General features: G+C 34.4%; 1 protein-coding gene across 1 annotated transcript; it reads right to left on the bottom strand.

Annotated features, from left to right (window-relative positions):
- Positions 1-222: 222 nt before the first annotated feature.
- LOC132945034 (phospholipase B1, membrane-associated-like) lies at positions 223-26,055 on the bottom strand. The gene is made up of 8 exons (XM_061014644.1): positions 25,903-26,055; positions 13,831-14,011; positions 12,525-12,801; positions 10,799-11,025; positions 10,238-10,397; positions 5,007-5,152; positions 2,359-2,527; positions 223-1,155 (listed from the first exon to the last, which is right to left on the bottom strand). The coding sequence occupies exons 2-8, from the start codon at positions 13,945-13,947 to the stop codon at positions 986-988; spliced, it is 1,266 nt and encodes a 421-aa protein (XP_060870627.1). The 5' UTR covers positions 13,948-14,011; positions 25,903-26,055; the 3' UTR covers positions 223-985.
- Between the last annotated feature and the right edge of the window lie 1,914 nt (positions 26,056-27,969).

Genomic DNA, 27,969 nt, shown 5'->3' with positions numbered 1-27,969 from the left:
TATTTATTTAAAAATAGATACAAATAAAGAAACATATTATAATTATACGACGTGTAATTAATATTATAATAATATGGTTTCGTCGATAGCTTATATTTTTTTTTTTGCTCCTAAAACGTTAGTAATTTATAACCGACAATTATAACGAACTATATTATTATACCAATAGTTAGGAGTAATCAAAAAGGTACCTAAAAACGTTGAATAAATAAGAAAACTGGGTAGTCTATATTATAATATTTTAATACATGTTTTTATTGTAGTGTTATAATATAGGTATCGATAAACATCGTTGTAAAAACAATTATAATATTATCGTGTATACGTTATGGTAATTTCAGTGATCTGGAACTACTCATGAGGGTGACGACGAGTGTTGTGCGAGAGACGAGAAAAAAAAATAAATACGAATAAAGATCAAAAAAAAAAAAGAAGTCTTAAGGTGACCCGGTATTAAATATTAATTGATATCTGTCGTCAAACGCTGCCCGCAGAAATTCCAGAACGGATAGGATAAACACGCACGTTGCAATAATATATAATATTAACATTATGTACGATGGGAGGAAATGCGATTTGTCCGAATTATTATTATTATTAAACATTGTCTAAAACGTCATTTTAATAATAATTAATAGCTAACCGGATACACTCCGGAACTCGACGACTGACGTGTGACGTACGCGCGTCTCGTGTGTACTACAGGTGTAAATTAATTTTATGCAAATCTTAAAACAACAACAATAATAATAGTAATAATAAAAATAATAATAATAATAGTAGTAGTAATGACAATGAAAGAACGTCGAGAAAACATTTGAAAAAAATAATAATAATGTATACACAGTATAAAACAATAAATTTAAAAACGATAATTATAAATTATGCATGTATCGATGATGGTGTACCTACGTCGTGTGTATCGGCGTTTGCCTAATAATATTATTATGTCTTACGACGGGAACGACGCTCGGCGGCTGTTCGTTCATCTGAGCCTGTTGTCGTATCGATAGTCCAATGGCACCGAATTGTTGGCAGTGAATAAGTACGGGCTGCGGGCCGTCGGACAGACGAAGTCCTTCATGATGAAGTCCATCGTCGTCTCCGTTTTCGTGCCGACGGGTTGCAGCATGTTGTTCCACAGCAAATTGGCAGCTGAAATTCGAAGGGTTGATTAATATATGATATTACGATTACGAGATTTGCGGGGTCGGACTCGCAGTTGTCGTAATCCACGCCACCCAACATTGTGTAATAAAGTTACCGAAGTAAAATTTTTTTTTATCATATTAAGTTTAAGGTCTTGTTGGTTTAACTATAGTTATTCAACTTTCCTGTTATCCATAGGCTCTAATTTTTTTTATTTTTTTTTAGGCTTTTTTAGGCGGGGGCAAACATTTTTCACAATTTTCTGACCCATTTTAATTGAGAAGTGTACCCTCTCTTTTTTTTCTGGGAGGCAACGGCATTCTCGTGACCCTCCCCAAATACTGCCTACGCTGTTATTTATACACAATATTTCATAATTAAAAAAAAAACCACATATCGTCAATTCATGCATATTAAATATATTTAATACGTTAATATGTTTCGTAACGTTCAGCACAATATGGAAACTTCAATAACACTGCAATTACGATTTCTCTACAATACTATACAAATATTTTTTAGACATAATATGTAATAAGTAAATAAATTTATATTTTTACGGCTGTCATTGGTTATAGAAAATATTATTATGATTGGATGTAATTAATTAGACATTATTGATATACCGGAAATTTAACAAGTTAATGATTTTAAAAAAAGATAAATATTACCTATAAACTATTTTTTTTTATTTTTAACATAAATATTATTTTGGGCTGAATACACGTTTTTTGTTTCTGACCGATTTTTTATATAGTTTTCGTTGAAAATAATGTTGAAAAATGTTTCAGTTGGTAATTTTTTAAGGAGTACGAATTAGGCAAATTATGTGGCAGGTACATCCGTCTTATGTGATTGTGTGTGAGTGTAAACTAACTTTAGTGTGTGCACTGCTAAAATTTCATTTTTCTCACGAAAATCGTTTTGTTTTAATTGGTCACAGAAATAAAAGAGACTTTAATATACCGAATCTATTTATACATAAATAAATTAATGTATGTTTGTAGCTTATATACTCAAAAATAACATGTTAGATTTTTACATTATTGATTAAGATTGTATTATTGTGATTATTTTCTGAAGAAAAATTTCAGGGTTTTGACAACACAACATTATAAATATATAATAATATAATGTACATAATATTATACTGCTCAAGTGAAAAACATTGGACTTGTGCATTTCCGACGGACGCTCCGTTGTACCTACCTAAAGCGTGTCCCTTTTGACTGAAATGGAAACAATCGTAAGTGACATACGATATGTCTATGACCTCTTCAAATTGCCGTTTCTTGTCCAGCGGCGCGTTGAACAGTTTGATGAACGGTTGAATGACCACGGTGAAGTCTTCTTTTTTATTGTATCGACCACTGTTGATCTATGGAAAATCAAAAACGCAAACAATTAAAAAAAAAGTGAGCAAGTGGGTATCGCTTTACTGTACAGTAGGTTACAAGTGGGTCACTGCAATGTATGGTGTTAAATTTGAATTCAATGACATAATATCATTGTATAAGAAAAACGATTCTGAGCGAAGACGGTCAGTCAGCCTATCATATTACTAAGTATAATATATTTGATGATATTATTGTGAATAAAGTAATTTATATATAACCTATTTACGTGGAACCTTGGTTTAAACTTTCAATCCTTCGATATAAAAATTGAACATTTTATATATTTTTAACTACAAAATAATGATTAGGTTAGGTTGATAAATTTTGTCAAAATTCGAAATTAAAAACTTAGAAAAAAAATGTTGCCTATGTATTTTTAATATTTTTCAACTGCTTGTAACAATATATTAGGAGCCTTGTATTAAATTTTTACCTAACAAATAAAAATTTATTGACAATTATAGAAAAAAAAACTAAAAAAATTGAAAACTAACAATGTCTGTAAACAGCTCAAATCGAGTCAAAATATTTTCAAAATTGTATGGTTTATAGCCTATAGGAAATGAAAATATAAACATTCAGTGAAATTTTTATGTATCTACAGTTATTCGTTCTTTAATTACAACAAAATAACTAAATCACTACTTGAGAAATTTAGTGAATATCCAATCATGTAAAAATATGAATTTCAAACGCTCATAAAAATTTAATTTGACTCGCTTGTAGAAATTTTTTTTATTGATAAAGATAGACAATTTTATGAAAAATGTTGTATTACATTTTCTAATCTTAGATTTAAAGAGAAACATTTTTATGAATTTCTAACTCTAACTATATTATCATTGTATAAGAAAAACGATTCTGAGCGGAGACGGTTTATCAGTGTTGATTTTTTAAATTTTTATTATTTATTATAGCCTTTAAGTTAAATTAATATTATAATATTATAATTTTTTATTCGTTGATAAACAAAGCGTTAAAAATTTAAATCCCATTTTAAGTGGTTTTTCGTAATTTGTCAGTAGTTTTTCCCATGGCATTAAATAACTAATGAGAAAATCAAAAAATGACCTCTCTGAAGTACCATCTTGATTCAATTTACTAAAACTAAGGTACTTTATGTTGAAATCAAAGCACTCCTTCTGGTAGAAATTTCGTTTACAGGATATAAAAAAAATAAATAGAAACCGAAATATATTTTAATAAAAAAAAAAAAAATGTTTTAATTTTTGTTTTTTTAAAACTTTATTCTTGTTTACCTACCAGGAATTGCATTTACTGGCGTTTACTTAAACATTTAGAAGTTTGAATTATTTTCAATTATATTTTACATGCACCATTTTTACTCCGCTGAGCACTGTAATGGCCTGAACTTTTTATCATATTTTACCCATTTTTACTAACTATACATTTTTTGCTTTTTCAGTACATGTTTAAGATATTTTTAGAGTATAAATACAGAAACATTTTAAGGTGTTTTTTCTATGGAATTAAGTCCTTATTATTATAGCCATAGAGTTATTTAATTAATATTACATTTTAAAAAATAAACTCACTACCTACCTACATCTTCAATATTATATTATTATTGTTAGATATTAACATTTAAATTTATTTGTAAATACTAAATTTGTAATATTTTTACAGTCACACTCTAATGACTAATATATTTAATGTAATAATGGCGGCTATGAAACACTGATTTTCTTTATTTTTAAAAGAATTTAATTTACAATCAGTACCGTGGAGTACAATAATAATAATATAATTACGTGATAAGTAAAAAAGAGAGAAAAAAAGTTTTCAACGGTGAAATGTTCTGGAAGAAGACACTTGTATAGTGTTGGTTTCGGTTTTACGGATAGTTTTTCGGGTCTTAATATCTTTCGGTTTTGGTTACAATGTTGGGGATAAGGTCGATTTTCACTTATTTTAGTCGAATTGCACTTGGATAAAAAAAGTTTATGTTCGAACTGCAATCGGGTTCAAAAAAGATATTTAACAAAAATTGTATAAATTTGGCGTAAATATTAAACCTAATTCATTGCATTTTTCACAAATTATACGTGTAACGTGTTTACAGTTTTATTTGAAATATTATGTCATAATTCACTTTCTTATAATTTAAAAAAAATGATTTCTTTAAAATATAATAATATATAATATACATGCGCCATTGATATAAAATTAAAAAGTATAAATATTATTAATTAGTATGCCAATGATTACATTTCAAGCAGGGGAGTTAGTGTTTAAAAAGTTTAAATATTAAGTTTATTTTTTGAACCCTTTTTTGAACCCCTTTTTGAACCCGAGTGCAGTTTGACCATTATCTTTTTTTAACACAATTGTGCAATTTGAATATTTAATTTGGGTAAAAAGTGCAATTCAGAAAACGAAAAAAACGACACATATAATCGATTTTCCAAGTATAGATTTCAACACTCTGACGAAACTAACCAAAATTTGTTCGGCAGTCTGATAATCTCGGACCATTTGCGTGATCTGATCCATTTCGTCTCCCTTCTGGTGGAAACAGGTACAGAAGAACCTGTGTAGCATATGGCACATGAACGACCTCTTCACGCGTACGCTGACTGACACGTCTACACGGACAAGAAAATAAATTATTACTTTATTTTATCATTATTATTAAAACATTAATATTCGAAAACGAAACGTCGCTCGCTAATAATATTATATTACCGTTACACAATGTATTATAATATTATAACGCTACATAATGCGTGGTCGTGTGCGTCTGAACGCATAATATGCATTTGTATAAGTGATGGACGTTATTATTCGAATGGTGATAAATATTAATTTACGGTTTATTGGAGTTTATTATTATGTAATAGTCGCATCCGAAAAAGTTTCATCCGTTGAACGCAGTAGGTAGGTCGTTTATAATGCGTACCACCAAGAAAAACCCATAATACTACATCACACGATGTCTTGTACACGTTGGAGTCGTAAAAAGAAGAGGAGCAAAAATGATTGTTGTAAAATAATATATATTAATGATATCGGTCGTCACTATAATAATAATAATAATAATAATAGCACGTGTCCAGTGTGCGGCGCTTCAATTAGAAATCATTAAGTGCGAGAATATAATATAATATAGTTACGTTATTGCTCGTAGATAATATAATAGTGTATCGTTTTACACTAGGAATACGAATTATGTAATAATACCATATATATGACTCCATAAGAATAGTCAGAAGTATAACTATAGGGCCCCTTGCGTTGTGGAGGTACATATTATTCGGAGACGGCACGTTTTAGGTGAAAATGTGAAATTAGTTCAAACGAAATTAATATTATGTGAATATTATAATACTATAAAAAGTAAAACACAAAATATATAGTATTAGTGAATATTATGAAATATTTTATCGGGAAAACATAATAATAATGATGATGGTATACTGCCAATATTCAAGTAGGAAAATTAATATTCTTGGAAATTCTACTAAACGTACTCATAGGTATAATATTATATTAATCAAATAAAACACCATAAACTGAAAATAACTTCTAGAATATAGGTACATGAGATTAAATATATTTAAAACTTTAAAAGGCCATCATCATAGACACGCGGGCCCTTAAAAATTCTAAACAGGTCCGGTCCTGCAATTAACGCTATAGTTCTTGACCTTTTTACATTCGCGTACCTTCCAGCTACACAGTTTAAACATTTTCATTTACAACTTGACCAAATTACTTTTTTTTTTTGCTTCTCAAAAATGTATACGTTATATTACATGTATAGAATTTTATTTTATTAGGAACTACAAACTTATGATATAATATAAGCATATTTAGTGCATAAAAAGAAAATTAAATATGCACAATACTTATTATTTATATTATTATTGATATCAACTAAACCAAATAACATTTAATGTGAACAATGATCGATTCCATTTTTTTTTTGATAACGGGAGATTTATTTAGCGTACCACTAGTGGTACGCGTACCACAGGTTGAGAGACGCTGTTATAGTCGATATAGGTTTCTACATACAAATATTTTCTAATCATCGATGACAAGTCACAATATTTTCGTTAATTTATTAATATTAATTACGCGCGAGACAACATTGTGAAACGTTACGGTTTAGCCGTTCCAATAACATTATATGTGGTGTAAGTGTAAGTATTCCCATCATTCAGTCGTGTACACACGCATTGCAGTGCCTACGTTAAACAATGACAACATAATACATATTATATTGTATTATATTATTATTATTATACATTATAATATACGCGACACGTATATGACACGACGACGTTCGCATTGACAGTGCGCTCGCGAAATGGCTTTCACTTTTGTTTCCGACACAAGCTCTTTTGGAAGTTCATTTCGTATGCGCAACGTGTTTCGAGGCGACTCTATATATACACTGCACTTATGATATATGTAACACGCCACCTCCGTCCGACGTGGTAACGTCAACCGCGGTATCCACGAGACGACGTCCCACTTTCCAGACGCGCGGTTGCAAAACGCCGACGCCGCTACGGAAACGGACGGACGGGTGTCAAAATAAATAATAATTTATTATTTAGACGTCTGAAAGCAGCGACGACGAGAGAAAAAATGACGAGTAATATTTGTTGGACGATATTATCGTGTCGGATTACGAACGAGTGATGTACGCAGATCGCCGCCGTAAAAGAATATAACGGTATAACATATGGACATATTATTAAGGGTATTGGATACCGTGGTTTTGTGTTTTTGTCCAACACACGCGCGACATAGTATTTTAGACGTGTTTTTTGCCAAATATACCAATTGATCTAATGAAGCGATAAGAATTCTGAAAACAGATTTGAATTTGTCGTCAAGTCTACTTGAAATCAACTTTCTCACATTTTTGATATTATCCCCCCCCCTCCAAATCCTTAAAAATGTCATATTCAAAAAGAGTATTTAAAAATTCTGGTATTTCAATGTTTGGAGAAGTTAAAATCAAAAATGTGGGAAAGCCGATCTCAAGTAGACTTGTAGTTAAATTCAAATCTGTTTTCAGATTCAGAAATCTTATCGCTTCAATAGATCAATTGTTTGGAATGTTTGGCAAAAAACACGTCTAAAATACTATGTCGCGCGTGTGTTAGACAAAAACAGAAAATCACGGTATCGAATCCCCTTAATAAATGGACCGATAGCAGAAAGAGAGGTTCTGACATTGTAAGAAAGCATACAACTCGAGACGGTCATAAAGAACAACTCACATAATATCATGGAGTGAAAAACATACGTTCAAGATTTTCAAGGAAGAAATTAGAGTTCTCGAGCGTTCAGGAAGTTACGCGTGCAATGTACAAGCGATACGTACCGGACCCGTATCGGACTCAGACTTCGATATGAGTCGGTACGTAACTATTCCATTGCGATACGTTTCCACTTCCAAAATGTATTGCTTATCATTCCATGATATCTCATTTTTTTCTGTTAAGATTTACTTAAACTATACATTATAATATCTCTTTCATATACATATTATGTATAATATCTTTGATCTCTTTCTAACAATGTTGGTCTCACGGTGATCGGGGTCGGGGTGTGTGGGAGGCGCAGTCATTAATATGTCTATGCGGTAATATTTGCGATCTGCTGCTGTGACGACGACGAACAATGGTAATATTGGAAACTCGAACTTGGCGGGGTCATATTATATATTACGAAAAACTATTATGATATTATTACACTTTTGGGCTTGGCCTCCGCTGCCGCAGACGTGCAGAGTCGAGATTAGGATTACCAACCAAGTATGATTATTATATGTACGCATTATACGCGTTGATAACAGGTTGCCATATAATATTTTATATCGATTTGATTTAAAATATTATAATATTAGTCTGTCGCGCCTACCTACCTATAGGGTATAGTTTCGTGACGATCGAATCTAACGACACACGATGTACGAGTTCTATATAATACACAGCACAAAACATACCGATATCGCGATGTTATAATATCGTAATTGTTGTTGTTGTTACCGGAAAAAGAGATAGATATTCGAACACGACTTTTGAAAACGGCGGCATTCGACCGTGTCGCTATAACAACGTGTACCTACGATATATTCTAATACATATGGCCACGATAAGACTAACGGTACTTATGTTATTATAATGCCATGACCGTTTCAGCTCGACGTCGTCATGAGATTCCGGAAGATCTACAAGATTGTTTCCGAGTGAAACCATCGGAAGACAGACGCTTATTTCTCCGCGTTATGACTGCGGCTGCAACGGGTACGACGATGTGACAAGAATGAGACGTAATAAAACACTACAAAAGTCGCTTGCGGATATCCAACGACGACTTACGACACTCCGACGGTACGTACGACGCGTCGCGAGATATTATTGATTAATTATAATATATTATTTCATCGATTCTTAGAAAAAAGTTATAAAACGGTGACGGATGAACAGAGTAAACCACGGTCAACGTCAAAACCGATATCCATCGATAGCGGTCGCGTTGATAATGATATAGGTACATTATTAAATTAAAATATAATATACCCCGCAGGCCTGAAGCGTATATTATGACGTAATCGTGTGACGACGCCCGCGGTGAATGAATATACGGACCGCGGTAACGATGATGGTGCATTTATTCCTTCATACGCATTCCGCGGGGTCTGAGAGTCGTGAAAGTGAATTGGCGCGGCTCTCATTCATAACAAGCGTATAGTAATAAGACATATATTTATATATATACATACCTACATGTATGTAGGTACGATCGACTTAACCGGGTTTACGGTATAATATGTGTCGGGAGCGTGCGGCGGTAACCCCTCCAACCGGGGGACCACGTATTATATATCCGTGGTTACCCTATCGGCGCTTTAACCTTGCTGTTAAGGTACACGTACCTATCGTACGTGCGGCAGTGCCGGTGCAGTGTGAGTGACGGTGCAGTGTGAGCGCCGGTTTCACTTCCGATCGCTGACCGGCGGACGCTGCATAGTATGTATATATTATAGTTTAATCAAGACCGGCGCGGTGACAACATTTTTAAAACTAGGTCAAGTTGGAAAAAAAAAACGTTTCGATTCTTAAATACGAGCAGAGTCTATAACACTATAGCTGCGTTGTCTATGCGCTCACTACTTAGCGACTTCCGGGCTAAGACGGTGAAGTCGATGCACTCTGGATGTTAGGAAAGTTTAAAAATTAAATACCCTACCTATACCGTAGAGATTTGATTCGAATTCGACACTTCTAGGCACGTTAAAACGACAGACCATCGACCAACGACCACGGTAATAGTGTACAGTTATACCACGCACGCTATACCGCATATAAACCTGCAGCGTACACGACGCAACATAATTATATCGTACAGCTGCAGTTTTGGGTAGTATTGCGAATACTATTTAAAAATACTTTATCTACATTAATATTTTTTTTCTTGATTTTTGGACATTTTTTACAATACAATACACATTTTAAGTCGAGTATCAACTTTTATTATATCGTACTTAGAATTATTAAATTATTTAATTATTATATATGTTGGCACTTAAGAAAGCATTTCTCTTCTATTTTTATGAAATATTCGAATACCTTTTATTTTCCGAATACCATTTAAATGTATTTTACTCAAGTCTGGGGGGTATGAGAATATATTGTAAGTATACACACCTAGGACGGGCACGAGGTTCACGAACGTCCTGGGAAGATTGGTCTGGAGGTAGTCTAACGCTTTTTGCAGTTTCTTGCTGTGCTGTAACGGAGTCGTGCCGTCCTTGTCGTAACACTGTCCCGAACACAAGTCGTTGGCGCCGAAAAACATGGTAATCAGCTGTATACGTGGAAAACATAGTACGTTATTAATCACACAATACGACATAATAATAATAATAATAATATCAGAAATAATTAATATACGTCTTTATACAATATAGAGATTCGTTAATGACAGCTGAGCTGAATTGTTGATGTACAACTAACGCGTTAATTATGATTTATGACGTATTATATTAATATTGTTAGGTCCGGCACTCCAAATATAAAACCATTGATTTAGATGAGGTGTGTCACAAGTATTATTACGCTAATTGCGACCATTGATCTGCAGTAAAGTCGTGGTGCCCACCAGTTTTCCAAATTAAGTATAGTCGTGGTAGTCAATTTTGTTTTGAGTGCGGCGTACTGGGCCTGTTCGTTTATATCATAAAATATGCATATATCGCAACGTATTACCTTCCAGTCGTTTTTGAAATCCACGTCTGGGTCTTTTTTCATCTTCTTCACCAAGAACTGCGCCTGCCTGTACGCGTCGAAGTCGGCCGACACGGGGAAAGCGACGTTCATGTGAGAGTTGGGCGCGAGAAATTCGCCTTTGCCCACGGAATAGCCCTTCAGCCCGGGGTTGAACTCCTTGAGGATGTTGGGCAGCGTCAGGTAGTTCCGCCACGTAGCTTCGCCACCTGCGGGTTGGATTATTAGAAATATGATTTATTATTACACACGAACGAAACAAGGTATCTACAGGTGTTAAACACGAACATAATATCATTATTATTATTATTATTATGAGCGACGACAAAATATTGGTCGACCTGTATCAGACACGATATATTATTATTATTAGATATAAGAACATTTAAAAATGGAAATATAATGTTATATAATACGCGCACATATACATATATTTACACTTTTAGGGCCGATGATGAAATACCTATAATACGTTTTCATCATACCGGATGTTGGGCACTACTGCAGGACATGATGACGTAATGGAAACACAACGAATGTTCAACAATATTAATCCACAACAAAATTAAAAATAAATTATTCTCAACATAAAGCACCTAACTCGAGTAGGTATCGCTCTCGAGATCTCGATCACTATAATTCTATAACAATAATATCGAGTTTAATACTGTATAAGATATACCTATGTACTATTTCTGGATACAGAAATAACGATTTGAGATATTACTTTTTGGATCACTTAGGTTCCATCGAGAACGAGTAAATTTAAATTTTTTAATGAACTGGCACGTCTAAACTAATATTACAATGGGAGTTAGATCGGCGATCGCCTGTCCTGAGCATATATAAGATGATCTGCGTTGTATACGAATAATTAAGGCATGGAAAAAACAGTTGTTTATCGCATTCACGCACACTCACAGAGATTAGCCCATCAAGTTTGCATAATATTATAGTATTTTGATATCGATATACAAATAATTGTAGACAGGGTGATTATTTAAGCATGCCTGTTATATTAAGATTAAATTACACATATTTTATTCGACATTACTTTTACATTTTTTTAGTATAATTTTCATATACCTTATACAGTAGTTAAGAACCATAACGGGTACCGATACCTGTATACTATTTTGTGCCGTCATAAACATTTTTTTTTTTCAAATCAGTGCTTATCAATGTCTTCAACGAATCGCTAATCAGATCATTTAATTAATTTAATTAGTTAACTGATTAGAACACGGCCTTATTGAATAATTGCAGTGAAAAACATCGAACAAACACGTAATTCAAGCATAGTATAAGAACTCCATGGTCACGCTTAAAAACACTATAATATACTTAATATTGCATACGTATACACTATACATAGGCAGTGTACACTATACATAAACAAATTATAATATGAAATGTCTATAGTGTATGATATAGTATAATATTCAGGGGCCAGGCGGTTGGCCACAGTCGCTAATGACGTGTGCTGCGGTCAGCCTCGTCCGGCGCCGCTAGCACCAGGATGGATGACCACCCGGGTTTTTAGCGACACTCTACATAATAATATGCACGCGTGTTGCTCAAAACCAACCGTACCCCCCCCCCCCCCCAACAAAATGCTAATGGTCATATTATAGTTATCGACGCGTCAAAAACTAATAAAAATATATAATAATATATACGTTGTATTCAATGCGGATCTACGCCGTACCTGCCGCCCAAGACACTCCTCGGTACTCGATCAACGTTCCCATGGCGAACTCCTCGAGCGCGCCGTTTCCGGCCACCAGACTGTCACCCATGGCTCCCACCACGTCAATGTCGCCGGGCCTAAGCCTGTGCACGCTGGTCGGCCGCACGGTACTCCTGCCGAGTCCCGGAGACGTCATGTTCTTGCACGGGAACGGCATCGATCCCGGAAACGACGGCTGTCTCCTGATTCCCGTGGGCCCAGGCGTCATGACGATGTCTTCGCTCACGGCCGGCGTCTGCAAGGGTAAACGGAAATCATTGATCGACCGCCACTACGACCGCGGCGCTTAAGGCGTCCAGGAGTCGGGGTAACGTATGGGACAGTGAGTCGATCAAAAAATAAAAATCAACACGTCATGTTTATAGTCAAGCGTGGGTGTAGAAGTTAAAAAATGTAGGGGCTGGACGAAAAAAGTAATTTCAAGTATTGGTACATAAAAGCATGGGCGTGGAGTTTTTATAGTGAATGAAACATTCATCATACATGATATACATACTAAATAATAATAATAATAATAACAAACTTTAAATAACAAAATTACCTTTTATTGCATATAGATATATCTATTATTATAATATATTTACGTAGACAAGTAAGACTCCTAACCTTAAGCAGCCCGGTGATTATAGGCTTTCGTTTCCAGTACATTCTATCTTAGTTCGTTTTAATATTAAGACTGTGTCTAGGTATCCGCGGGTGACCGTGTACATAATATAGCGTACACGGACCCATCCATGTATATATATTTAATAACCGGCCAAAGCCCCAACAGTGAGGCTAACGTGAAAAAAAATCATAAATTATTTACAGTGATGCCCGCCTGGCCACTAGCTCGCTGCGCCGCGCTCGGACAAAAAAAAAACGAAAATATTCCCCGACTTGCTGTGCAACACCACCTCAAGTTAGTTGGTCACAAGGTAACCACTCTTACCATTTTCTCTTATCACTCACGGGCACCCGGTTATCTAGACACAGCGTAATATTAACCGTGGATACCTGCAGTCCACCGGCATAATATAAGTATATATTATAACTGGTTTTTAGTGGAATAAAATAGTTCTGTCCATGAGAAAAATCATGGAAAAATAAAGACGGACTCAAATTGTCGGGGCCACTGTAGTAGGTGCGACGCTTTTCGCATTAGACTCTATGCACAATACGCATTCCAACCGTATTGGGTTCAAAAGTGTTGTGCGTAAACGGTGTGAATCAATTTATAGTATGCAATACAATGTTATATTGTGATAGTATTTATTATGCGTACCATTCGGACATTCCTGCCATTGTTTCTGTTGGGCAAAAGCTGCTCGAAGGTCAGCCTTTGGGCGGTGCACCACGCGACCGCGCAGAAATATATCAAGACGTTACTATTGGTCAACATGGCTTTGCTTGATGGCGTCTTTCATCGTGGGTCACTTTTCTCGTAAGCCCGTTTTCGGAGAAAACTGTGACAAAATAAAGGAAAACCGATTTAAAAAACAACAAGCACATAATATATAGGTAAGACACGTATAAGTGATATTATTACACAGTAAGTACATTATTATAAACGCGTTTGACCATATTATATAATAGCAGGAATCACACCTTGTCCCGTTAATCATCTCATGATAACGGATACGTTATAACGACCATTTTACCGAACATCGTGATAATTCATAACAATATAATATAATAGGATCTATTCAACTTTTGAGACGACCGTTTAACGAGCACAATAGCGCATTTGTTCTTATTGTTAACCATAATAATACGTCGTGTATAGGTACGTCGTCGCACGTTTCGAATACAAGAACATATAGGTATAGGTATACAAATTTTGTTTCGTCCTCTTTCGTCGTCGTCGTCGTCGTCGTACATACAACCACGGATGGCTGAATAATACATATTATTATATAATATTATGTGTGTCAAGTTTATGTTATTATAATAATTGTGTATACCTCTCGCACATTATAATATTATAGTGTCCCATGTGGGTGATTATGAGCGCGTTACCTCTCCGGTCAAACATATTATTATTATTATTTATTTACTTATTATCTCGGCAAACGTGGCCGTCGCGACGAGTTTCGTCACGGCTGCTGGGCGCTGGCATAGTCGCATATAAATATAGTTTATTATTAGGTAGACATAATACGAGTGTTGTATTTGTTTAGTTGTGAAAGATGGGTTTAATGTCTGTTTCTTTTGTACGCTCTGACATTACATTGTACTAAAAATCTAAAAAAAAAATAATTAAAAGCACGCGGCCATAATGTACATCACCGCACGCCGACCGTTGTTCAGATCTTTGCCAAATAATAATATTATGCGTTCAATAATGATTGTGTCCCGGTCGTCGTGAAACACACGCTCGCGCGTTATTACAACTAGAAAACACATTTTTTTTATTTCATGATTACATTATTATATATTTATTTGTTTATTTATTTATATTATACTCATGTGAGACTGGCGCGGGCCCGTGGCGAGGAGACGGAAGAATGCGTAACGCGCGTCGTCCCACTACTTTTTCGTTCCAAATCGTCGTGATTCCATTCGTGTACCTATTCGTAATTCGTATGGGTACCTACACCTCACCTAGACACTTACGTCGAGTTTCCGTCGCAATCATATTATTGTCATACCGTTTAGGCGTCGCACGTTTCGCGACCGACTCGCGCGTGTATATTATAGTGGGTAAAGTTTTTGTCGATATCGTACGATACGAGCGAAAGAAATCGTTGAAAACATAGTCATCTGTCAGAAGTCCACGGTCGGGTAGATGTTGCGCGCGCTGCGATATACATACGAACTCGGTTAGGAACACGGGAAAAGCAGGTTTGTTGACAACTTATGAAATATACGAAAACTGAAACAAATAGTTTCCGAAAACGCGTATTCATTTTGAAGTTCTGCTGGAGCATTAAAATAAATAACTCTAGGCCGGCTTTTCGTGGGGTAAACGCGGCTGTCTTAAGACTTTTACCGCTATTCCGCAGAGAAAACAGTTTTATCCCCGTAATTATAGGGAAATTTCACCGGTTATACGCCGTTTAACCGTCAACAAGCGTGACCATCACACCAAAAAGATTATATTGGTAAATAATAGACTTTACAAAAACGCATTTCGATCTGCTCTTGAGCGGTCCTAAGTTCTCAATATTATGGAGTGGATTTTAGTTGACGATTTTTGCTTGACATTTTTATCTGTATATAGTCTCTCAAAAATTCCCCTGGCAACGCCACTGTTTTAGTAAATAAGTACACTAGTAAGTAGGTAGGTACTAGGAGTATAATCACAAGTAAAGGATCTAATATTTATTAAGTTGCGTAAAAACTTCAAATTAAATTTGTATTTACCTTACCTATAATTTGGATACAACATAACATAATTAATTAAACGATATAGGTACATAATAGCACATAGGTATATTAAATGATTTATACACCTATATTTATATATTATCGTATCGATATGCATATAAAATAAGTTGTCGTAGTTTGTATAATGTATTTTCTCAGTATTTTTCTCAGATTGTATAAGGTTAACATTTTTTTCGCCGATGTTTACTTATTGACTTAGAAAAAGGGTAATTATTCCCTAGTTTACATTTTGTCACGATTTGTCGCGTCCCATAGAATATTATATTGTCGTATTTCGTCCGAACCGGTCGGTACACGCATATATCCTAACTCTCGGTGTCATGACTTATTATACGTCTTCTACCACGGTATAACGACGTTTTATAGATGTAAATAGTAACCGCCGCGCGGCACATTAATCGAGGGCCGTTAAATGTCGCCGAAGATAAAATAATATTAAAACAAAATAAAACAAAACACGTTCACTTGTCAAACGTTGCGCACCGGCACCGCCATTGCCGACGGGGTCGAAATTCGCACGCACGCAGAAAACCGCAAGCTTTCTAATGAGTTTTCTAAGGTCGTAAATATAAATAAAAAATATACGAAACACCGATTGCCATTAATATATTACAGTCGGACTGTCCGAGACGAAACCCGAGAGCCCGTCGGGCCCGGAGACGTCAACGAGCGTATACAACATTACACAGATTGTACAGGGTGATAATATTAATTGTCTTCCGTCGTCAACCGGTCACTGATAATATTACGATTTTACGTAGGTATCATAAAAATGTTAATTTTATTTTTTCGGTTTTTCGGAATACTAATCGCATTGCATAAGATATTATATAGTTATCGATACGAGACCGACATTTTTGTAAGATTCCCGGGTGTACGACAATGACGACAAAAAATATCACCCTATATAATATAATCCAATAGTGCGCAATAGTACGCAGAAGACCACAATAGTGCACTTCAACGACAATGATAAATAATATAATATTATTTATTATTATAACGGCCATCGCTGTATCACCTAATTGGATTTCGTCGTGTACACACGATATAGGTACCTATTACTGTATAATAATGGTAATAATAATATATATATGCGCCAGCCGTAAAACGAAACTCGAAGACAAAAAAAAAAAAAAAGTAAATATCAAAACGTCAAAGACGAATTATATTACGCGTACTGTAAAAAAAAATCGCACTTAATACGCGTGCGCGTGAGAACCTAAGCAGTGAGCATATTATATATAAGTGCAGTCCATATGTATATAATAATATATAATACCCATTACCTCGGGCGTGTCGCGTGTGTATATAAGTGCGTACTACTACGTAACAGCGGCGGCAATATGTAGACATATATGTATACAGTCTTCCGTTTGGCGGCCGTCTGACAATGGCAATCATTCTCCCGAGGTTCCCGGCACTATCCATCCGCAATATTGTCGGATCTATATGTGCCTACGTCGAGGGGCTCTAACATTTTCGTTAACATAAGTCGCTAAATACGTCTTCGGAACCCCAAAAACTGGGAATATAGATTTTAAGTAAAAAAAAATTATGAATCGTGATCACGATGGCATACATATATATTATCGATGCATTAGTCAATAGTTCGCAATGTTCGCGTTACATATACAATGGGTATACGACAAAAACTAATAATATTGAATTTGATTTAATTCGGATGTGTCCGCGCCCCGCGAACTCCTAGATCAGTCCGGAAGAACAATATTATAGGGTTGCGCAGAGCCACCGTATTATAGGTATATCTACGTTATTGTACACCTGCTCGGAATAACTTTTTAATCACGCTCACCCCCATTTTTCCATTTGATAGAACATATTTTATTCAAATTCTGATTTTAAGAATCTTTGAGTTTATCTAAACACTACATTTTAAAATTTCTGATATTTTTTATATTATACTACTATCAAGGTGGCGATACAAACTTCTAATTTGAGAACTCCCTTTTTTTTACTGCAAATTATTCAGAGGATGATTTTATTGAAATTGTTGATGTATCCAAATCAAAATTTTAATGAGTTGCTTCTGAGTTTGATTCAATGTTTATACTAAGGATAATAATCACTAAAAATGGTTTTGTAAGAATATAAAGTATATTATATTGGACAATATTAGATTTATTATTTAGATCAATTACAAACTTTTTTCAAATTATCTAAGCCCCCACATCTACTTAACCCATTACCGTATAGAGATAATATTATCTTTAGAACCTCCACACAGTTATAACTGTATAACTATATACTGTATGTATAACTCAAAAACTACTCACTCAGATTTTGATTTAGATGCATCAAAATTCTCGAAAAAAACATCTGATTGGTAATTAAAAATTAAAAAGGGGGAGGGGGTTCCTATATAAGAAACGGAAGATTGTAGGATCATCCTCAAGTGGTACAAAAAATATCAAGTATATTCGAAAACATGGTTTTCACTCTTCATGTGTAGTAGGTATTTGAAATTTCCAAAAGTCAGAATTTGAAAATATGCATAATTTGAGCATAATATAGGCCAAGAATGTTTAAAAAAAATCACTCTGTAAATCGTCATAGCATTGCTGTAGTACATAATCACGTTTACGGTTTTAATGTCCGATCGACTTTTATCCACCGCGGAGACATTGCTACGGAAGCAGTAACGGCGGCGATGATGGTGATAATAATAATAATATTTGAATGGATCGATTTATTCGCGTTTTCGCATTCCGCTATAGCTGCAGCCGACGACCGGTTCCCGTTAGAATATTTGAAAGAAAAAAAAAAACCGAGCACAGCAATACTGCGACTAACCTATAATACCTATATACCACTATATTATATTGAGTTTGCCAATTTCGGTCGTATATACTCGGTATACCTAATAATATATGTATTATATTAGGTACCTATACCGAATACCGATGTATAATATATAGCTGGTAATGTAGGTACCTATCGTGAGCACCGCGTGTACATGTCGCAGCTCACCGCGGTATATATAGGTAGGTAGGTGCATATTATAATACGTGTGCAAATGTGTTCCTACCTATATATAACGCATCGGATCATAAACAGGATTTTCGTTGCCCCGCCGTCGAGTTTGCCGGAAGTGGAATCGGTATATACACACACGTAGGTATACAAACGGGCCATAAATATTACCGGACCGATACTTTCCAAACGTGAACATTTTTTTAGTACGACCAAATATAATACATAAATGCGCGAAAATATTCTCGCGAGTATGATATATATGTATTCATAGTATTATATTATTATACGCGCTCGCACACGTCGAAAATAAAAGTTATAATTACGCGTTTGGTGCATATTATTATATGACCTATGGCCCATGCTATTGTACAGGGTGTAACAGCAGGAAGACCTGACAAATTAAATAACTTCTGTTCTAATCAGTATTTTTTTATTTCATTTTTTTACATCGTTTACAGACGCTTTCGTCACACGTATAGCGTGATATTTAAGATTTTTGATTTCTAAAACAATTTTAAATCCGACATAAATTTTTTTTAAAAATTGTTAAACAGCCAATTCGTAAATCTGGTTCATAGAAAAACGCTGATCGCAAAAACGTTTATTTAAATCATACAGTTTGTTTTAAAAAATTTTATGAAATCTCATTATTTTTGTCAAGTAATAATAAGTTTATCCAGTCATAAAGAAACATTTAAATTCAAAAAGTTATTACTTTTTGAATTAACGAGTCTTACTAAAAATATAATAAAAAATCATAAACCACTTGGCTTAGACAAAATATGTTTTACAATCAAAAGTTTTCTAGAAACCAGATTTACAAATTGGCTGTATTGACATTTCAAAAACAATTTAATTCTGCATTTAAAATGTTTTTATTTCAGTATTAAAATATAAAAATATTAAATTATCATACGTGCAGCACACAAATCAATAAATTGTATATAAAATATAAAAATACAAAATATCAATGAGAACGAAAGTTATTTCATTTGTCAGGTCTTCCTGTCTTCCTGTTACATCCTGTATGATACGTCACGCGCATTATAATAATACTCGTGCACAATATAATATATCCATGATACGACCATATGGACGAATCGTGCGCAACTGCAGTAGCGGAGACCACTGTAAATTTTCGGCGTTTACTTGACTACCTATATTTATGTGGTACCTATATATTATTATAGTTCGATCGCTTTGATAACACGCGACCGATATTTAAATAATATTATTCGGCGTCGATTTCGAAAGGAAAAAACGTAGGTATAATAATATAGCTGGTATTATGCAAATACCACTGGAAAATAATAATGATTTTGAATATTGTGCGCGAGCCTGGTTGATTTATCGTACGAGCGATCAGAAGCGGAATCTCTCACCGCGCGTATAGACTGTATTCTGCGATAATCGGTTTGAACGATACCCTCCGTTTGCAACAATTCAGCCTCGCGATTCAATTTAATGACTTATAGTCTTCCACTGAATCAAATATAAATTATGCTTTCCGCCATGATTCCCATCGTATATTATAATATAGCTGCGGCTCATCCATTAGCCGTATATTTAACCTCGAGCCGACGCAATAATCGAGTTTCTTTTTTACAGCTAGGTGCTTAATTTACGTCCCATATCCCTATAAATCATAAAATATGTTTTTCTCCACCTAAACCTCTGCGCACTTGGCGATTTCAATGCCCTAATTATAATTGTCGATCGTTCTAGGCTGCATTATACCCTTAGAACGGTTTCGAATCGGTTGTGCTATAACGAAACGACGTTTTAACGCGATAACTCGGTTGGAACCTGCACATTACGATCAAAATTAACTCAGTATACCTACACATGGTTATTACCAGTCATGTCGGAGTAGAAGGGAGTAGGGGAGGAGAGGGGTAAAGTTAACCAATTCAAAAGTGGATGTATTAAGCTAGTAATAATTGTAGAATTGACTTATTACTTTAAGTTTTCGTTAGTTAAGTAACCACGACAACAAAACCCTCACAAAAATCGGGCAGAAACAAAAAATCTTATTTCCAGCCCTAAAACGCATCAATATGTTGAAAAAAAAAAATAACCAACAATCGCGTATAGTCATAGACGATGTAAATAAATAATTTATAAATAGTTATAAAATATAACGTCTATATATCACGTCGATATGCGTCGTATAGTAAAATATAGATAACTTGGCGTTTTAATTTCGATTCATTTGCGGTAGGTATACAATATACATGTAATAATATTATGCAGTTATAACTTATATTATATACGTACACAGATAATATTATAATAGGTATATTCACAAACGAAACTCGTCGACACGTTTATAATAATATAATAGGTATAATACATACGAATTCGGTGGTCCAGTATAATATGTAATATCGCATCGGAATGTGTGCAGTGTAATTATTATTGAGTGTTAATTTATGTAAATGCGACGTATACGTTTGGAAAGTTTTTCGCCTCGAATTCCCGAAAATATCGCGACAGCGAAATACGGCCCGCGGGGTGGGGGCTGGGGAAGGAATAAAGTCGTTTGCGCGCTGGGACGATATATCGCGAGAATATTGTAATGATATAATTCTTCACACTATATTCACCACATACTATGCACATACTTTTATATTATATAATATTGTATTGTAGCTGTGACGTTGCTGGGCTAAAGATTTGTATATTTTTTAATAAATATATTTGTAAAAAAAATGTTTGTGCTATTCTTGTTCTATTATTGTAATACTAATATACAATGTTTAACCAATGGCAACAAACACTAATTTCTCCTATTACTATAATATGATCATAATATGTAAGCTGTAATCAATAGCAATCATTCATAGACAAAATATTCAGCCGTAAATCTCAAAATCCTTTCTCAAATTTGCAATAAAAAAAAATTAAGGGTCACTTATCGACTTATCGAGATAAACAACTATCCTATCCCTCAAGTTGGACCAATCATGAGAGACGTTTACAAAATTACATTAAAATCGGTTAAGTGGTTTCGGAGATTAGCGTGATTGAACATCGTGACACGAGATTTATGCATAAAAAGATGGTCTGGGACTACCGTGTGGGTTCTATGTCACACGTGTTTACAAACCTATAAAATACCTTCTTATAAATTTATTATATTATCCAGTCTTGTTAGGTATTCGAATGCTTGTAATTAAATAATTTTTTGGTATATTCTAAATACTTTACAAATATCTACTTTTTGACTAGTGCATCTAAACCTATTTTAAATACTTTCAAAATACTTTTTTTATTTTTACCGTCATATTTCAACAAAAAATTTTTGTTTTGTATGTTACAATTTTAAAATAATTTATAATGCTTCTAAGAGTTTTTAAGATTTCATTAAATACGCAGATGACGCAATATCTAAAATACTGCATAATATGTATCTACCTTGCTCAAATATAATAGTCATGCGAATTATTTAATTTAAATACTTATTAAAAATTTTAAGTATTTTAAGTATATTTTTTGCATTTGTGATAACTGATAAGCGTACAAACATTTTAGAATACTAAAAAAAAAATACTTTTAAAGTTATATATTTTGAATACTTTTAATTTTTAAATACTTGAAATTTTGAAAGACAGTATTCGAATACGTATTCTGGATATACATTTGAAAAGCATTCTCAACAAGACTGCATCATATATTAATATATATAATATAATATATGCTCGACGAGTTATATTAAACATAATATACATACAACGAAGTCCGACCGGTTGGTCTATTTAGAAAAAAAATAAATAGGCACTAATAATAATAGCGATAATTTGTCAGATCGCGGTTATGTAAACGATGACCCGGCGAAACCAGATCATATCGCGTCGCCGACATAGGTATCTAATATACACATTATATTATCATAGTTATAATACCTAGGTATGTATCTACCATACCTATATAATATTGTTATACGCACGCCGCCGCCGAACAGCGTACAATATTATGTATATAACTAGCAGTTACATATTATTGTATAATTCCACGCGTTTATCGATAAATTCACGTATGAAATCGTATATAGATATATAATACGTGTGTGTATTTTTTTTTTGTCTAGACTCGTTGGGCAACATTAGTAATATAATATATAAATATTAGGTAGGTATACATATTACAATACGCCGTAATCGAACGCAAACGGTCGCCAACTCGATTTTTGGACGGCTAATTGATGCGTGATGTGATTATAATATTAGGTACGATTGACATTATAATATTAAATATTGTGCGTCGGCCAGGCGGAGGGTTAGGTACAGCTATAGCCGTTATTCTCTGCAAAGACGAAAACGAAAAGCAATATAGTACGTATATAGCCCAAACATATTTTATATAATAACTCGGTTTCATGTTTTATATAGTAGGATTCACACCTCTAGAACAAGACTGCCATAACTTATATCTTGCCAAAATTCATCAATTTTGAGTTATGACTACTTTCGAATAGTGAAAATATAATAGCTCTATAAAATGCAAGAACGCATATCGAATTCAATATCATAAACATTTAGTCGCTAAAAAGATGTCGTGTCAGCGTTGAACTATTTCATTATTTTTAGCTAGTTTTCAAAGCAAGAGAGCCATATTATTTACTTTATAGCAGTCAAATTATTTAAATTTATCTACGATTAATAAAAAACTCCCTTCATCCGATTTGTGGTGTTATTGCGCATTGAATAAAAACTAATTATCGTGTAAAATAATGTTGAGTGCAAAACAGCCATATTTACAGTCGTGGCGGTACTGCATTTTATAATTTGTGGTATCACAGCCACTATATAAAATTCAACACTGCCATGTTTCAGTATATATTATGAGTTTATGACTGTCTTAAAATAAATTTCTGTATGCAGTACAACCGTGTCTCAAAATATGTCAGTCTTGCGTTTACTTAAAAAATTGTTACAAGTTTATTTTTTGGGGTTTAAGAGAGAGTAGGTATTTCATAATATTTGAAAAGTTCATAATGTTGTAAAGTACCTATGTTTGCAAGTATTTGAGTTTTTAGTTTCAACACATAGGCAAAGAACTCTTTGAAATATCTTGGATTCAAACTTCGATTTTTTTCAAAACTATAAATTTTGAGTTGTGACAGTCTTGTGCTAGAGGTGCTAATATAGGTGCATAATAATATGATGACGATGATGATGGGTTCGAGGATACAGTACGCGCCGATTGAAAACAATAATAACAATAATAATAATAATAAGGAAAAAACCGGAATACGAGAAATATAATGTGTGCTTTTCATTTTTTCACTTTCTATCCGGTTGGCCGATGAATTATATTATATTATATTATATGTCAGCTGCTGCAGTACACACCATGGCAGATGGCCACGGCGATTATCCTGTAGGATTCTTATGTTCACCGCCAAACGATGACCATTGATCGATACGTATTCCCCTTTACTTCGATCGGGGGGGTCGCGAGGAATTGGAAGAAAAACGGGTTTTGGCTGCGGCTGCATCGTAGGTATGATAATAATATTATGGTGAGTCCATAATCTGTCCGCCGCTGCAGCTATATAATATATATGTTATGTTATGGTGGTGCGTTTATACATATATCATGCATGTTATATTATTTTTCGTTTCAACATTTTATCCGCCGAAACCGGTTCGCGCGCGAGTGATTAAAAATCGAGAGTAGGTATCTGTGTATATACGCGGTAAGTATATAAGTTGTTAGTGAAAAAAAATCGGAAACGAAGGGAAACTAGAAAAAAAAGTCGTCTATATATCGATGCCCACGCCTAACTTTATAATAAGGTCGCGGCTGCAGGGTAAACGGCGGCAGCGCATGCACATGTGTTACGATTGTTCGAAGACTTAACCTAAGTTGTAACTATCGTTGTTGACCCCTTGACTCATTGTCTGTCCTCCGATATTTGTTTTCATAAACTCGTTATAATATTATTATTATTATTATACGTATTGGCAGGTAACGGAGCTTTTAGATCGAACACGTTTCGTTTTTCACGTTTACGCTTACATGTGCAAAAAAAGAAACGAGATAATTTTTAAGAAAGAGTGCATCGTATGCGCGCAAGGCTCGGCCAATCGATTTAGTATGATAGTAAATCATTGCATTATTATTACCTATTATGCGTTGCGGTGGCGGGTTAACACTATATCGGCGGTCATGACATATTACAATTGATTGTATACGCGCCATATTAACGCATACCTATATTCTTTATGTAATAATTAAATTAAAATTCAATTTTACATTAGAAAGGTTACGCGCACTATGTGTGTTATACTGCCGGCGATTCTCGATTCCGATTCGCACTCGCGATTTCTACTACGGCGGATCTTGATAACTGCATTATTATATATTGTTGTATATATTATATTATACAGTTGCGCGATTTCCCACGGACGTGATTTGGCGCGGCAAAACTTCGATGAAGATTCGATGGGATAATAATATTGTAATGGTATAAAGAAACCGCCGCATCGCCGAAGGATGATTTGCACATTGTATAATATTACGACCGCATCGACGGAGGAACAGCATAATTCGTTATTGCAGAATATCACGCAAATAATATAATATTATGTACCTACCGTTTAAAACAAAAAAAAAAAATGTGCAATAAGAGCATTTGCGTCGAGAAGGTTGTGATGCACCTACCTCCTATTATACGTATATAGTCGCAAAGCCAGTCGAAAACCTATTAGGACACTCCGGAACTACACCTACCGCGATCGTTGCACATTATTGGACTATGATTGCAACTAGAAAATTCACAAGTGACGGCAATACGTACATGATTATTATCGTGAAAGAGAGACCTTTTATAATATTATGTAAAACGTTGTAACATAGGTATTAAATTATTTTATCGATGAATGGGGTAAAAAAATATTTAAAATTACAAAAAAAACCACATAAACTCCTCACAATGTTGTTAGAAAACCGCGAGAGTACTTACCAGATCGAGATCGACGCCGGCCATGGCACGTGGTCCCCGCGATGAGAGTCGAACTGTAAATAACGTCGGTGAAGCGATCGCGGCGCACAAGTAACAGACACTATGCATACTCTCGTGCGCACACACACTCACACGCATGTTCTGGTCGACGGGGCGGGTGAGGGGGTTCCGGCGGAGGCGGCAGAGTGTGTGCCGGGAGTGTGCGCGCGCGCGCCGGTCCGAACCCGACTACGGACCGTCGATTATTATTATAATAAGTGAAAAAAATATAATCGCCATCGTAATATAACGACGGACGACGATAAAATAATGGTATTTATAATAATATAATACTATGATGATAAAAAATAATGCCGTAAGAATAATATAATATATAATATTATAATAATTCGCCGCCGTTGAACCGTGCTGCAGGTCGTCGGGGACCCCCGGGTGCGGTTCGACCGGTCGCCCGCGGTATACCGCGCACCAGACTTCCGGTAATCCGACGAAGGATAAGGATATCGCGTATAGTTTGCTGCCCGTCGAGAGAAGAGTTTTCAACACGCCGCGGGTTTCACATAATACTCTTTTCTCGTCCGCGCCGACCTCCACTGCTCGAAATTCAGTAACGCGAGTATAGGCACCAACCTATATACTTGTGACTACGACGTAGTCGTGGAAATAATATATTATACGAACGATGAAGACAAAATATAAAACATAACGACTTAACCTAATTTTGTTTTAAATTATCGTAAACACATTGTGCAAACGCATTAAGATTATTTACAAATTAATAATAATTAAAATCGTGAATGGGCACAGATTATATTATTAAAGTATTAAGTAATTATATCATAATATCCGTATAAGTTGTCGGCAATCATTATTCTTGCGTCGGCGACGTCGCGTGGCACCAATATAAAAATGTGTTACTTAACTGTTCACCGAATGTTTGTAAAATATATTATATTGACCGAAAGTAGTGAAGTCGACGCAACAACTGCGATTCAAACCAGTTGAGTCTCTATAGTATAATCAATAGCAGTCGATATGTTTAAAAGTTGTAAGACGAATTAATTAATTTGTTTTTACGCAGTTCTAGCTTTTCATTTAGCGTATTACTTATGGCTGTATAATGTGGGAACCTGACCTTTACTTTGAATATTAATAATGCCATAGTGTCTCGTCAACGAGCATGTGTGTTCCTGCTTAACATCAATCATTGCATATTTGCATATATAGGTAATAGGTATACCTATTTTAATATTAGGTATTATGCACCATTAAATAGTTGCAAGTCTGATAACGAAACGAGTGTCAAGTATTAAAGTAAAAATATACGAGATATTATAATTTACAAGCCTGGGCAAGTCAGGGTTTATTTTTAAATGAGTTAATACTACTTAAGTTGATTGAAAACATTTTCAAAAGTTGTAAGTTAGTACCTAGTTACCCTAATTTTTTTTTCAAACCCAGTTAAGTTAATGGCTATATGGAAACTTACAACACTTATTCAAATTAAGTTGAGTTATCAATTTTTTAATATACATAAATAGCCAGTAATATGGTTTAAAATAATAGAAAGTAAATTTTTATACGATAAGCATCATCGAAAATAATTTTATTATATTTATTATTTAACTATTTATAAATTAAAGTAACTTGGATTTGATGAAAAGTAGGTAAATCGTTATTTATTAAGTTTATATCAATAAAAACAAGTTAGAAATTAAATTTAAAAAAAAAATTAAAAATAATTTAACTTTAACTTTTAACTCGTTTATGCCCAGGCTAGAAAATGTATACAAAACTCCCTTCGTTCTTATTTTCTTTTCGAACAAAACTCAGTTCAACAACATACATTTTCGAGCACCCCTCTCTTCAGTATACGACACATGAATGCTCAATAATAATTATGTATAGAAAAAGGATCCGGATACTTGCACGTCGCATAGTTCGAAAAAAGTTTAAAAACTTTTGACAAATGATCCACTTGATGACTTGTCTACAAAGCAATATTCCTGTATCATCTATATCTTTGCAAAATACCTTAAGAACACGGTACAAAATATCATGTGGAAT

This window comes from Metopolophium dirhodum, chromosome 5 (genome assembly GCF_019925205.1).
Source record: "Metopolophium dirhodum isolate CAU chromosome 5, ASM1992520v1, whole genome shotgun sequence".
In the NCBI taxonomy this organism is placed as follows: Eukaryota; Metazoa; Arthropoda; class Insecta; order Hemiptera; family Aphididae; genus Metopolophium; species Metopolophium dirhodum.
Note: the sequence above shows the minus strand (reverse complement) of the source record. Positions and strands in the feature narration are given on the sequence as shown.